Source organism: Melopsittacus undulatus, chromosome 1, assembly GCF_012275295.1.
Source record: "Melopsittacus undulatus isolate bMelUnd1 chromosome 1, bMelUnd1.mat.Z, whole genome shotgun sequence".
Classification (NCBI taxonomy): Eukaryota; Metazoa; Chordata; class Aves; order Psittaciformes; family Psittaculidae; genus Melopsittacus; species Melopsittacus undulatus.
Window position 1 is genome coordinate 20,852,449 of NC_047527.1, and position 14,464 is coordinate 20,866,912.

A 14,464-nucleotide genomic window follows, 5' to 3' on the forward strand; every position below is an offset into this window, starting at 1 on the left:
TAACCGAGCGGGAACGTCCAGAGCCACCCCTCCGCAGCTATTGGCAACGGGGCCGGAGGGCGCCCGCCCCTCGGACCAGCCCCACGGAGCTCTCCCCGGGCGGTGCCGGCAGCCCCCGACGGGCCCTCCCGAGCACCGGGAAGCCTCGTCCCGGCCTGGGGAACTCGCCCTGCGGCTGGGGACACCTTTCCGCCAAGAAATCCCGTAACGGCCCGGCAGGACTTCCACCGTGAGGGGAAACGGTGGTAGAACGGCAGCAGCTGGGTAGAAATCACTGGGTTTGATTTAGCAGAAGTGCCAGTTAAGGCACAAAATCCTTCCAAACTTCAGCGGAATTCGGACTTTTATCTAAAAGCTTGGTGTTGCCTGAGTGAACATTGTCAATTCAGTAACCCAAGAAAGAGCCCAATTTAATAACCCAGGTCCCATTTTATTTTAAAGTAATACTTTATATTTCATCATACTAAAAATTAAAGCACCATGAAACAAAGGATGCTGTAGGTCCTTAAGCATTAAATAGAGGAACAGCAAATATTCAAAAGATAATTTCTGTATGCTGTGATCTTCCTGGAGTTTGTAGAGGTACAGTTTCCAGAAGGGGGAGATAAGCTTTGGTACATTTTTCTTCTCAAGTATTTAACAAAAACACACATTTCTCCTCTAGGAATGCACTTTACAGGACATTGAGCCATTTACAATGCACTGGATTTTTGTTTACACTAAACCTCCTCCATGGCTCTGCCTGCAGTTAGTTACTTCTGTGCTTTAAGCCTCTTCTGCCTTTCTCTCCCTTCCACATCTATACTGGCTGAACAACTGCAGTGAGGTGAGATTTGCACCACAGGTCACACCGCTGGCATCAGCCCTGGCACACACAGTCCTGGGCTCTGGGACAGACACCAGCCTCCTGGCTGAGGTGGGGGCTCCTGCCTTGTAGGATGGCAGCCATACACTGACAGCTGGTGAAGGACCCCTAAAGCAGTTGGGAAAATTCATGGAATGTTGTAAATACTTAATTATAGCAATTGCTTCTGTGACAGCTTCAATGAGCATCATGCGCAAGCAGAGGCTTCATGGTGCAGCAGTTTGGGTCTGGACTAGAAGCTTTTAATCCCAAATGGCTGGCTTTGCCAGAGGAAGCAAACTGGGGAGAGCTGTAAAAGAAGCTCTTAGCAAATACTGGTGGGACATCTGCTTTGAGCTCTGGTGAGTGCACTGGGCAGTTCCCAGCGCTCATTTGACTTGCAATGTGCATTCCCATCTGGGAAACAGAAATGTCAACATCCTCCTTAGCCTGCTTCAGTCTAAGCAAGCCTTGCCATCTGCTAGGCTTGTGCTCTGTGGGCTTTTGATATATTTAAAAGTTTCTGAGGACAGCAACTGTTGTTGAATGCTAGTGAAATACTCGACTCAGAAGTACTGATTTACTTTGCCTTAACTATTTCCTAGGCAAAAGGAGCTATTGTAATAAACTTGTAATAAACCAGGATCCATATTACATCAACTAGTGATTCCTTTATCTTACCCATACTGCTATATGATACATAACTTTTATATGTGGCTTTACAAACACATCAGCAAAGATGAAGTACATACATCCACCATTTAAATGTCACTAAAATCTTCCACTCAGCCAGTCTGCTGCTGCACAACGCAGGCTGGCTCATACAAAGTCAGAGTGGCATCATCAGTGCAACATGCACAGCAGATGCTCCACAAGGCTGGTGCCATGACTGCGATCTCTCCACTGCAACTTGAGCTGTTGTCCCACTCACACAGCCTCTCAGCATCCCCAGACACAAGCCTGGAGAGGAGGATGTGGTCAGACACACATGTATTTCCATTCACCTCAGCTATAAAATGTTTAAATTCAAGAGGCTGCCCTCTGGGTCACTGAATATCTCCACCTTTCTTGTGAAAACCCTTTTTGTTTATGAATACTATTTATTAGAGCACTTGTTTGAATTCAACCAGTAAATAAATAATTGCTATTCATTCTTAGTGGTGTTCACTAGGTGAAATAGTTACAGTAGGAAAGATTAGGACCATTTTATCATGGGAACCCATTGCAGAACCTAGGAATGAAAGATCAGGTCTGTATTCCAAATCTGGTAGAAGGGACCAAGATCCAGCAGAACAGACCCAGATCTGGTGGAAAAGGCTCCTCATATAGTGAGAAGAAGCTTTAACCACTTGGAAATAGATTCTTCTCAGATGGGAACTATATTACTTGTGGCTTTTTACAACCAAGAAAACCAGACTTAGGTGTCTAAATATTACAGAAGGCTCAAGGCTGAGGATCCTGAGCCAAATGAGGCCCAGTAGGGTAAGTGCCTAGACCAGGACATTTCCTCTGCCTTTAACTCTTATTCTATTAACTGGTTCCCTGTGCTGGCAGTGTCTGGGGATTTTGGCTTTGATTGGCAGGCGTGTGTAGACATCGCATTGGGGAACACGTGTATGCCATAGGGCAAGAAGCAGAGTGCTCAGGGTTAGCACTGCAGCACTCAGCATCACAACATTCAGGATACTTGCTGATCTACCTTTTGTGGGTTTAATTATGGAATTCATAGTTTAGCTCTTATTTACTTTATTACTGGTATTTTAGTGTGAGTTGTAAGTTGGTGTAAAAGGCTGGGATCAGAGAAGACTGTTGAATTTCTCTAATGGCTCTTTGCAGCCTGCCTGTCTGACCCAGCAGACAAAGAGCCATCTGTGTTGCTGCAGAAGAAAACCAAAATAAGAGCTCTCAAGGAAATTTATTACAGGTTTAAGAAACAGATTTAATTTTCTCCTACAATAAAACTTTGGAACTGAATAAAAATCAATAGGATTGTAACCTTGATCCGTTCTAACACTTTTTAATTCAAATATATTCATACGTATTCAGATTCATTAATGTTTTAAAATAATCCAAAACTTCCCTCCTTTTATTTTGCTGCTTTACTAGCATGGATAAACTTATTTTTAAAAAATCTTCCAGAAGCTTCTACACAGAGTGATAAATGTGGCCTTGTAGTCACAGCAGAGCTTTGCAGTTACACACTAACGTTTGAATCTCAGAAACAAGTTTGGAGTAAATTTTTAATGGATTATAACACTCCTTGATGTCCTGTTTCTGTCTTTAGGAAAGCTTGGAAGTGTAGGCCATATCAGTACTCTGCTTGCTGAGAGTCTGTACCTCCAGGTGACAGCCAAGTCATGCTAATAGTTCCCTATGCAAGCCATGAAAGAAAAAGTTGGTCATCTAAATGACAGCCAGAAAGGACAGGCAGAGACTAGAGGATAATAATGGAGTTTGTGGAAGACAAGGTACCTGTTCAGAGGTTTCTCTGCGTAAGAAGATTCCTGTGTCCATGCCCAGGAGGACAGCATATTCTGAGTGTGAGAGAAAAATCCTGCAATGAAGTGCTAATTCCTTACTTCTGAGTAAGAACAGGGCAGTTCTTAATGTTACCATAAGAAACATCATCTTTTTGCACAATAGAAAACACTGGAGAGAGGATCAACACTTTTAATTACTCAGATTATTTAAACTTTCTATTGAGAGAAATCTTTAACATTGTTACCAACAAGTCCAGACCAGGACATACATCAGATACCAAGGAGCTCACCTTGTGGAAACAGCTCCTTTGATCTTTTTTTTCCATCCAAGTCATCAGTTATTTATAGTCGCATTTCCCTATAGCTGTGGCTTTTACAATAATAATGGAAGTATTGAACATCTCAAACTAAACACCCCTCACAAACTGTCCAACAGGCAGTAATAAAACTGCCTGGGGGAACTGCTTCACTGATGAAGGATAACACAGGATATCCAGACATTTCCATAGTGTAAACTTGGTGATGAAAAGCCCATACTAAGCCCTGTTTTCATTGCAGATTTCTGACTCTGAAGGACTCTGGGCTCTGCCTCCATCACCCAAAGGCAGCTGCAACCCTGGCTGCAGCCATGGAGATGTTCAGGTTGGAAGGTTTACCTGAAGTGTGTCTGCTTGAAGCAGGTCCATTTAGATCAGGTTGTTCTGGGACTTGTGTGCATGGTAGAATGGGAAAATTAATTCAGTCCACCAGCTTTTAATGAAATTCAGTTGGCCTTCAGTGAGCCACTATGTGCAAGGGGAGACCTGGAGCTCAGGAGAAACATTTGCTCGTTAGAGTGACTGAATTAGTTGATGGTAGAAAAATTACTTGTTTGCTCATGAAAACTCAGTTAATAGGAACACCTTTTGCAGAACTGAGAAGCTAACTTTCCTTGAATCCTGCGCTAGTAGATAGTTACTAGGTTGTGAAATATTCTGCTCCATTCAGACATTACAGCTTCTTCAATGAAGGGAACAATCTTGGTTTTCCTGCACCATTCAAGTGCACTGCCACAGGTCTGTCTTTCTAGTTTTGGAAGATAGAACCCTGAGTCAGCAATAATCCTAAAATTACAGGGATAGACTTGAACTTCGATATTCAAAGTTTTGTTTATGTTTATTTTGTTTATGTTTAAGTTATGTTTACTTTTATTTGTATACAGCAAGTCCATTCAAAGGCATTCCTGGGAATAAGTAAGGCAGCAATGAGGAGTGAGCAGTAGGCTAAGGGCTGCATAGCATTTCAGCTTACAGAAAGCAGGCATCTTATTGCCACCACAGCTGACACACACAAAATACACAGAAGCCTGTGAATGCAAGAGGATTTGGCCACAGAAACAAATGAATTGGCCTAGGACACTCAACAGCTGTACAAAACTTCCTGTCTCAGAGGAGAGACAGAGGAGCACCAACAGATCTGAATAGTCATGATTGTTATGGCCTCTGCCTGTTGAATGGGGTGATGGAACCTGGAACCCACAGCATTCCTGAGACTTGGCTTCTCACATTCATCCTGACCTCAGCAAAGAATTGCCATAGCTTGCTGCAGTTAATGCAGTCATTTGACCTCACTTGGAGTATTATGTGCTGTTCTGGTGTCCTCAACATAAAAAGGACATGGAACTGTTGGAACAAGTCCAGAGGAGGGCCACGAGGATGATCAAGGGACTGGAGCACCTCCCATATGACGACAGGCTGAGAAAGTTGGGGCTGTTCAGCCTGGAGAAGAGAAGGCTGCGTGGAAACCTCATAGCAGCCTTCCAGTATCTGAAGGGGGTCTACAGGGATGCTGGGGAGGGACTCTTCACTAGGGACTGTAGTGACAGGACAAGGGGTAACGGGTTGAAACTTAAACAGCAGAGGTTTAGACTAGATATAAGGAAGAAATTCTTTCCTGTTAGGGTGGTGAGGTACTGGAATGGGTTGCCCAGGGAGGTAGTGAATGCTCCATCCCTGGCAGTGTTCAAGGCCAGGTTGGATGAAGCCTTAGGTGATATGGTTTAGTGTGAGGTGTCCCTGCCCATGGCAGGGGGGTTGGAACTAAATGATCTTGAGGTCCTTTCCAATCCTAACTATTCTATGATTCTATGATTCTATGGCTGTAGAGCTTCTGTGCAGCACCTACATCATCTATTCACTGATGACTCACTGCCACCAAAAGGGCAATGGATGTACAGGGGCTGCTGTGTCAGGCACAGGAAGAGATTCACCATGAGCGGTTCAGTGGCATCATCCCATAGCTAGCCCCAAGGATACTTCAGCAGAGAAACACTTTCATTAAGATTATTTTAATGCAAGATTTTAATAAGATTTCTAAAACAGTGTTGTGGTTTAAAACCAAGTCCACACAGCTTGTGTGGTTTAAAACCTCACCTCAGTTTCCCGCAGTACCACACATCCCTTTTCCTCCCCCCACCTCCCCGGTCCCAGAGGGATGGGGAGGAGAACCGAAGGAATGTAACTCCCACGGGTTGAGATAAAAACCAATCCAGGAATTAAGGTATAACACAAATCACTACTGCTACCACTAATAAATCAATGTTAGAGGAAATAAACAAGGAGAGAGAATACAATACCACCCACCGAAACGAACCCAACCCGGAAGAGAGCTAACTCCCCCCCTTCCGGCCAACTTCCAGTTACCTCCCCGAGCATGACGTGCTATGGTATGGAATACCTCATTGGCTAGCCTGGGTCAGGTGTCCTGTTTCTCCTTCCTCCCAGCCTCCCCTCCTCCCTGGCAGAGCATGAGCTCAGAAAAGGCCTTGGACAAACCAAACATTTGAGCAGTAACTCAAAACATACTTGCTATCAGCAACCGTTCCCAGCCCACAAGTCAAAACACAGCACTGCACCAGCCACCAAGAAGGAGAAAAATGACTGCTACTGCTGAACCCATGGCAAACAGAATTCTTATTTGTCCTGCAACAACAACTCAATGGTGCTAAAAAGGCTCAAGCACAACACTGAATCCCTGGCTCACATGGAGATGAAATTGAGTTGGCCAGAGCAGTGAAAGACCTACCAGGTTCCTGTGGAGAAAAATGTTTTTCAGGTCCTTATTTGAGCTACAGTTTTTACAGCAGGTGCTCATCTAACTGTGCTTTTGTGATGCATGACTTTGCTTCTAGTGTGGTTCCTTACTTCTGCCCTTGTTGATTAAAAATCTCTTTTATGAGTTAACAATTTCGCATTGCCAAGTAGAGAAACTTTCAGTATGTGTGCCCTAAAAATATCTAACATGGTTGAGGTTGTATTCATTTACAAGGCAAAGTCCTCCCTTGGTTTTTATTGAGTGTGTTCTTGGGTTTTTGTACTGGCTTGGTGACTCCCCATTTCTCTCCATAGGGAACCTCATCCTGACTACCAGCTTCTCTCACAGTGTCCATTCTCAGGATGATGTTGCCTACTAAAATCCCATTTTAAGGAAATAGCTACAATTAATTTCCATTGTGAATCCTGACTTCAGCCAGCTGTTCGCATCTCAGCCTCTCACTGACATATCACACCCCTGTCAGTGCCATCTCTTTGCATTTCTCCTTCTCTGGAAGGAGAGCAAGTCTCAGAGAGGACTGTGTCCAGTGGGCACCCCAGTGACAAGGAACCTGTTCAGCTGCTCCAGCATCCTCAAATCCTCCATCATTGGCTGGGTCATTGAAGACTTGCAAGCACTCTCAGATAGTAGATATGATACTACCAGAGCTCTCCACTTAGAACACCTGATGTTTCCTGCCCATTCTACCATACCTGAGAGTATGCTCTCTGGGCTGGAGACCAGCCTCCCTCCCTCCAGTTCTACCCCCAGCACTAAGTGCCTGCTCAGCACTCCCACAAAACCTGCTTTTTTCCACACAGTTCTTGCAGCTCCTCTCCAGCTCATGTTTGTATTGAGAAACCAGTGATGAGCCATTTAATGAAGGCAGATCTTAGCGTTTAATGTATCTCATGTTTGTGATTATTTTAACTAGTAAGACCTGAATTAAAACAGACTTTTGTTTTACATTTAATTTCTGCAAACAAAGTGGAAAACCAGGGAACAAGCATTAATGAAGAGCTCTGATGTAAATGTCCTGGCATGTTTTTAATCTTTTAATTATACTTGGCATCTCAAGTGCTTTTTAATAGGAAGTGAAATCGGATTTCATAGATGTACGTCAGAAAGATACCCTGAGCTCTGCTTCTAAAGATATAAAGTAGGCAGCTCATGAAGGTGTGGTATAGGTTGCCCAATTTCTTTATGTTTAATTACAGTTAAATTCTAGTTCACTGAAGAAAGAAAAAAAGGTTAGCATGATAAAGGATAAAAATCAGAGTGAAAGAATAAGTGCAAAGAAAGGCAATGCACAGGAAATAACATATTCCTGTGAGACTCTAAAATCCCTTTGGTGCCAGCCATCTACATAGCTGCAAATACCAGTGTTAACATTGGCAGAGATCCTTACCAGTGAGCGCAGCCAAAGGCAAGTGGTCAAGTACCTTCAAAGACCCATTCAACGCATGGCCAGTGTCAAGGGAGGGATGTAGCATTTCTCCTTTAATGTGCAGCCATCTGGAATTATGCATTGAGAGACTGGGTGGTCAGACTTCAAAAGGAAACGTGATTCCTCATCTTATTGAGCTAGTGCCTTCTTCAGTGCTTTGCAGAATGCACAGCTTATTTTTGTTGAAGTTCAACTTTTCATATTTAAATGTTTTTTTTAATCTTGTTTCTGAAATACAACTGGATTTGACATCTTTAAATCAAGTCTGTTCTGTATCCTATTAAGAAAAAGGACATACACTTCACTGTAAATCAGTTGAACAATTGTCCGCGTGATGCTTCAGCTTGTTTATGCTCCACTCCTGAACTGTTGAGAGGTTTTTTAACTTTAAAAAAGCAAAACGATTTAAAGAGGTTTCAAGTACTGCAGAGATCTTCCTTATGATTTGCTAACAGCACCTTTCAAACAGCAATAAAATAACAATTTTTTCCATTTTCTGGGTTAGTTTTGCAAACTTGAACTATTTTTCCCGCCCCCCCAAAAAATTAGCAAAATAGGACAGTTAAGGTACAGTATAAACAACAGGCACCATGAAACTATCAGTAATTTTGGTGTTATTTTTGGTAATATCGGTGTTATTTTTAATCACAAATCAAATATGATTTAGCATGTTAAATTTATCTTGTCCTTTGAAAGGTTTTATATGCAATCTGAAACTTCAGTATAATGCATACTTTGAAGTGATTTTACAGATCCATTAAGAGAAAGAAGAGCTATAAAAGTCCATTTGATACAGATATTCTAAGGCTTGGAGTGTTGGCAGTACCCTTTATTCTAGCTTTCTTCAAACAAAGGCAGAAAACAAGACTGAAAAGGCTGCATTGATCTTTCAAATGGACTTATAGTGCATCTTTTAAAAGGTAGCCAGTCTCGATTAAATTACTTTAGTTGATGGAGATGTTCCCCTAAGAAGTTATTCTTAGTTTAAGAAAAGCCCTTTTGATATGAATCATCTATTTTCAGTTTTAACATTGGCCAGATAACAGATAAAACCCAGGAAAGTTTCTCTAATGAAAGGTGTAGTGAGCCTCTCTATAGTCCATCTCTGTAATGCAGTCTTCCATACCTGGACTCTTGCTCTCAGTTTCTTCCTCCCCATCATTTTTGTGGGCATTCAAATAGCTGCTTAACTTTCCAGTTACTACTTGGGTGTTTCAAAGTTAATCTCTGTATCCAGAGATCACCATCTCTTTAGCTATAAAGGTCACCCTGGGAATTCACAGTTTGCATGTTATTTCTGGTACAGCAGCATGGGAACACACAAGTGCTACAGTTTCAATCTACCACAGATGCATTTCATCTCCACTGAATGTTATTACAGCCTAGTATTTCACAGTTCTTTGAAATGGTATCTCTTTTTAAGCCCACCCTCTTGCTGTAAATTCAAAATTACCCTGTATTTTATATTTTTTAGAGCATTTACCACAAAAGTGACGTTTCCTAAACTATTAAAAAATTGGAATATTAAATAAATGAAAAAAACATATCTATTTTAAGAAGGTTGCAATGAGAGTGTGGAAATAGATGTTCTGTGTAATCTAAAGGGGGTCTTTAACTAGAAGTCATGAAAGAATGCTCTAAAAGTCAGGATGAAAGAACCAGTTCAAGTTTCTCCCTCTTTCATAACTCTCCACATTCAAATGCACAACTGCCAGCATTGTTCTGTCTCAGCTCCTTGCTTACACAGGAGGGATAAAAACATTGCAATACTTGTTACCTCACACAGCTCTATGAAGAAAAAAATATATTAAAGTGTCTTAGGTGCAAAAATACTGCAGTAATAGAGCAACAAGCATGCTACATCTAGTTAATAAGAAGGAACATCTCACAAGTTCTTACTATACAACAGTATATTTTATTACTAACAAAGACTGTAATAACAAAGCTCCCCAACATGTGTATAAAGTCACCCATTTATAAACAGGACTACAAGAATGAAGGGTATTTAGTGTGCATTTTCACAGGAGAGTTTTCAGATCTTTCTCACTGTTCTTCCCAAGAGCAAGAATTCTATTTTTAATGGGGAAATTATAAAAGAAATAGCATATCCTATTGAAGGCAATAAATTACAAATGCTAAAATGCAGACACCATAATAGAAAGACAAATACATTCAATTTTTAATGAATGGTGGATAAAACAAATAACTTTGGTTTATGAGAACTGTAGTTCCTGTTGATTCAGCATTTACATGATTTTTTTACCATGCAATTTTGATTGACTGGTCAAAGCAACAGTATGATGCCCAAATTAGAACACAATTCTCTGCATAGTATCAAAATATTGAGAAATATTGTTATTAGTAATCAAATGCAAGATGCTGAACAGTCTTATAAAATGCATTGACATTTAGGTTTAAAAACCAGAAAAATTCTGGCTCTAAATTCTCTGAAGCACTAAAGTCATATTGACTTCACTGGAGCCACAATTTCTTAAGAGCCAAACAATGAAATTCTTATCCACATCAGCAGTGCTTGCTCTTGAGAGCCACCCTATCATAAGAAAGGCCACATGTATTAAGGCCTTTTTGATTTAAAGAAAATATATTGCTGTAGCATATAGAAAATAAAGCTTTGTAGAAAAAGTATTAAGGTCTTCTTTTAAGTAAATATATTGTTAAACAAGCCTGTGTATTAATAATTCAACAGTTTGTTTTCTGTAAGATATTTCTCTACAGAATTAAAAATATTAAGTTACTTGCATAGATACAACGTGAAACACATACTTTCACCACAGCTCAGTAGAAAAACCCAGTGTATACTTCAGGATTTGCCCTCCAAGCAGCCAGGGATCTGAAGTGTTTGCTTCTTTGGCACAATGCATGGGATCACCACACCAGGAGGGGCTACAGGAAGCATTTTTCTGAAGCAGTGCTGCATCTAACACACTGTCCCTGCAGCAGGATGCACATATGTCCAACCAGCCCTGCCCCAATGCACAGCATATGTCACGTTACACATACAGTACAATCTGCTTTACGCAAAACCAAGTAACGTGGCCTGATCCCCACAGGACTGCTGATATTAGTAACAAGCTGGGGGAAGCATGTTAACCTCACTAAGTTTGTACAATACATACAAAACACTAGTTATAAATGTTGACCTTATGCAGTCAGTTATTTACAAAATTCGTTTTTATGTACAAAATAAGTCACTATAATTCCAGATTCCTTTTCATATTCAGTGTACAAGCTACCATAAACCAGTGCTATAATCAATACTCCATGACACGTAATTTAGGGACTATTTATAAATTTGTGTTTCCCTTATTTAAAGTGATACTGCTGTTAAAAACACAGTAAAAAAAAAAGAGGAAAAAAAACTTCCAAGTTTTGGAAAATAACAAAGATGAAGATGGAACTTTCATGCCTTGAAAATAACAGTGCTTTCTAAGCATTATTTTAATACAATTCATTACAAAGTGTTTTTTCTATTGGGAATATTTGTTTTTCTCATCTTCTTGTTAAATTACTGCTAGTCAATCCAGCCATATCCTACAGAACTTTAGTTTCCACTATTCCTGGATAGGATTAAATATAGTACATTATTGCTAACTGTCCCCACAACAAAACCTACATCTTTTAAGTGCAAAGCAAGATATGTGTGTTTTTTAATAAGGCACAGAATAGCCAGTATTTCCAGTGTAACACAGAATCCCTATCAGCTTAATACACCACAAATATTAATACAAACTTTCAGTCTTTCAAAGGATATTTCCAGTGTGATACAGAATCCCTATCAGTTTAATACACTGCAAATGTTCATATAAAATTTCAGTCTTTCAAAGGATATTTCCAGTGTGATACAGAATCCCTATCAGTTTTATACACTGCAAATGTTCATATAAAATTTCAGTCTTTCAAAGGTTTGAACTGTTTCCTGAATCCAACTCTCTTCTGGTATCTGAAGCCGAGTAGACAAGTAGCGGTAGGGAAGCTGACTGTGAGACATCAGGTATTTGGGAACAGCTGCTTTGTAATGGAGGAGATTCAACAAAATCACTCCTAGGAGTTATTCTAGAAGTAATGAAAAAGAAAATACAGGGAGTCAATTTCAAGCACAGTGCATTACATTGGAAAAAATATTATAATTTAATTACTAGAAATGTATTTAAGCTATATTCTTTTCAAGAGAATGTAGTACAGTTCTGTACATTTTGCCAAGCTCAGGGTTACCAATGCTCTTTTTCAGACTTGTTACCTCTCAAAATGATTACTGAGAGTATACTGATTCTTCAGAGAGAAAAACCAGAAAACTTACCAAAAAAAGAATTAATCGTCATATACATAAACATGCAAAAGCTTGAGTTAAGGAGCCTTACCTTCCTTCAGCTGCTCTCTTCATACTCTCACCCAAGCTACTCAGGTGACAGGTGCTATCTGCGTTATTTCTTTTTTCCAACTGATCCATGGTCAGTTTAGAACCAGATAACATTTGATCTCCACTGTTTTCACCTTCATCAACTCTTCGGACTGATGTTCCATCCGCCTCTACCTCTTTCTCAGATGTCTCTGGAGAGGTTTTAATTTCTGCAACAGTTTCCTGGCTTAAGTAATCATGATTAGTGATTGCTACTGCAGACGTTCCATGATTTGTTGTCCCACCGGTGCTGGTTCCCATTGACTTCGAAATGACTTTCAGTCTATGTGAAGTTGATTTGTAGTGCTTCTTTTTATGCTTAACTTTGGAATTATGCCTCAAGAAAAATTCACATGATTCTTGAAGCACTCTTCGACTTTCACTGATCGGACTGAAAGAAAATACAAGCGTGTACCTGAATGAAAGGGATAATCCTAGACAGAGTGTAATATAGCTTTGTACACAAACTCATGAAAGAACAGCAACTAGTGATGCAGTCTGAGCTGGATGTTAATAAACATGAGATAAAAAAGAATATGTGAAAAAAAGAGGGGAAAAAAGCCCAGATCACAATGGTTCCAAAGTAATAATGTTTGTGGAACAATTAAATAAAGCAGATTTCTACATTTCTTACTTCTGTAAGTAGGTCCAATGACTTCAGTTGATTAATCATCTCAGACAGGAAAGCAGGATTAGCTCATAAGCAGCTGTATTATGAAATTAACTTTATGTAAAGTAAACCTTGTTTAAGTGAAAAAAAGGTAAGCATTATAAAACTGACTTCAGTATTTTTAAACTCTTAGAGCTTAAAGCAGTTAACATCTGAAACACGTGAAAAATTATACAGGAAATGGAAAAAGAGGGGAGAGGGAAAGGAAGCTATAAGCTCACCATCAAGGAATGCAGATGTAAAATAAAAGGAGCTTAAGGACTGCTGCCTTGGGAAATCCAAAGAGAAAGATCTAAACCCACAGCGTAATTTATGAGTAACACAGATACTTTAAAAGAAATCATCAAGGAATAAGAAGGAATGGAAAAAATGACAACTACTAGAAATCGGCATGACATTTATAATCTGTTTAAATCCACAGATAGAAATTAAATAAAGTAATAAAACTGAATTATTCTATTTCAGAAAAATAATAAGGAATAATAGATTAATATAATAAAAGTGATACTAAGGAGGGCTCAATGAAAATTAATTTTAAAATAAGACAAGCCTGGCAGAAGAGAAAAGCAGAGGATGTTATCATGACAGTAAACACAGCTAAGCACTGCGTTATTGAAGCATTCAGAACATGTGAAAGGATCTAAACTGATGACTGAAATTATCTTCCCCCATGAGACTGGAAACCAGAGATGCATTAGTCAATGCTAAACAACAATACGTCTTTTGCTTTATGAAAGAAGCAGAGGAAAATTTTTTCTACCTTCTGAAAGTATCAAAAAGTCACTGCATATGTAAAACTTCCAGAAACTCTAATGGAATTTTGCTGATGCCCATCTGCAGCATTTAGACAGGGTCAAAGGAGAACATTTTGATTGCCTGAGCTATATTTAAAGAGATATGCCAAAATTCCAACTTATTTTAAGGTATATACTTAAAAAAACAGGAATAAGAAACGGCTCTTACTCTCTTTTGCGGTTTCTGTTGAAGAAATTGGCCCATTCAGAACAGGTCTTTTTACTTCCCACCCAGAAGACTGGAGATATGCCAACAATCAATGTCAGCAAATATTTCATCAGAAACAAAAATATTTCTGGTCTTGCTAGTGCCTTTGCCTAGAAGATAACAAAATTTGAATAAATGCAAAGAAGAAAATACAATTGTTGATTTATTTTTTTACATGCAGAAAACAAAATAAATGATGTAAAAGAGACCTCGTTACAGCTGCTGGTCTTTGTTGAGGCTTGTACTGAGGACAAATGTTAGACATGTACAGTCAAGTCAGACCTGGTTAATGTCTACAGCTGAATACACAGAGAAAAGATTAGTCAGAAGGAATATTTTTTTAACTTGAAAGGAAAGATAATGTGGAGGGTAACAGTATGAGTAACCATGTTCTTCAGAAGTAGCTTGTATGTATAAGACTTATCCCTTCAATTTAAAAGAAACAGTACATGGATGAGTTGGAAGCCAATCAGATTACACAGCATATTCAAGGAGCCGCAGGGAGCTAAAGAGTAGTTTTTTTATTTCAAAA

General features: G+C 39.6%; 1 protein-coding gene across 2 annotated transcripts in view; it reads right to left on the minus strand.

The window, feature by feature from the left end:
- Positions 1 to 9,739: 9,739 nt before the first annotated feature.
- FZD6 (frizzled class receptor 6) overlaps positions 9,740 to 14,464 on the minus strand; it is a 28,662-nt gene continuing 23,937 nt past the window's right edge. Inside the window, exons 4-6 of one of the 2 annotated variants that reach the window (XM_005150909.3) lie at positions 13,894 to 14,042; positions 12,223 to 12,651; positions 9,740 to 11,917 (exon numbers count right to left, since the gene is read on the minus strand). In XM_005150909.3, the coding sequence (XP_005150966.1) occupies positions 11,761 to 11,917; positions 12,223 to 12,651; positions 13,894 to 14,042 (735 nt within the window). In that variant the 3' untranslated portion in view covers positions 9,740 to 11,760. The remainder of the gene's footprint in view (positions 11,918 to 12,222; positions 12,652 to 13,893; positions 14,043 to 14,464) is intronic. The other variant, XM_034062725.1, reaches the window with a different exon arrangement.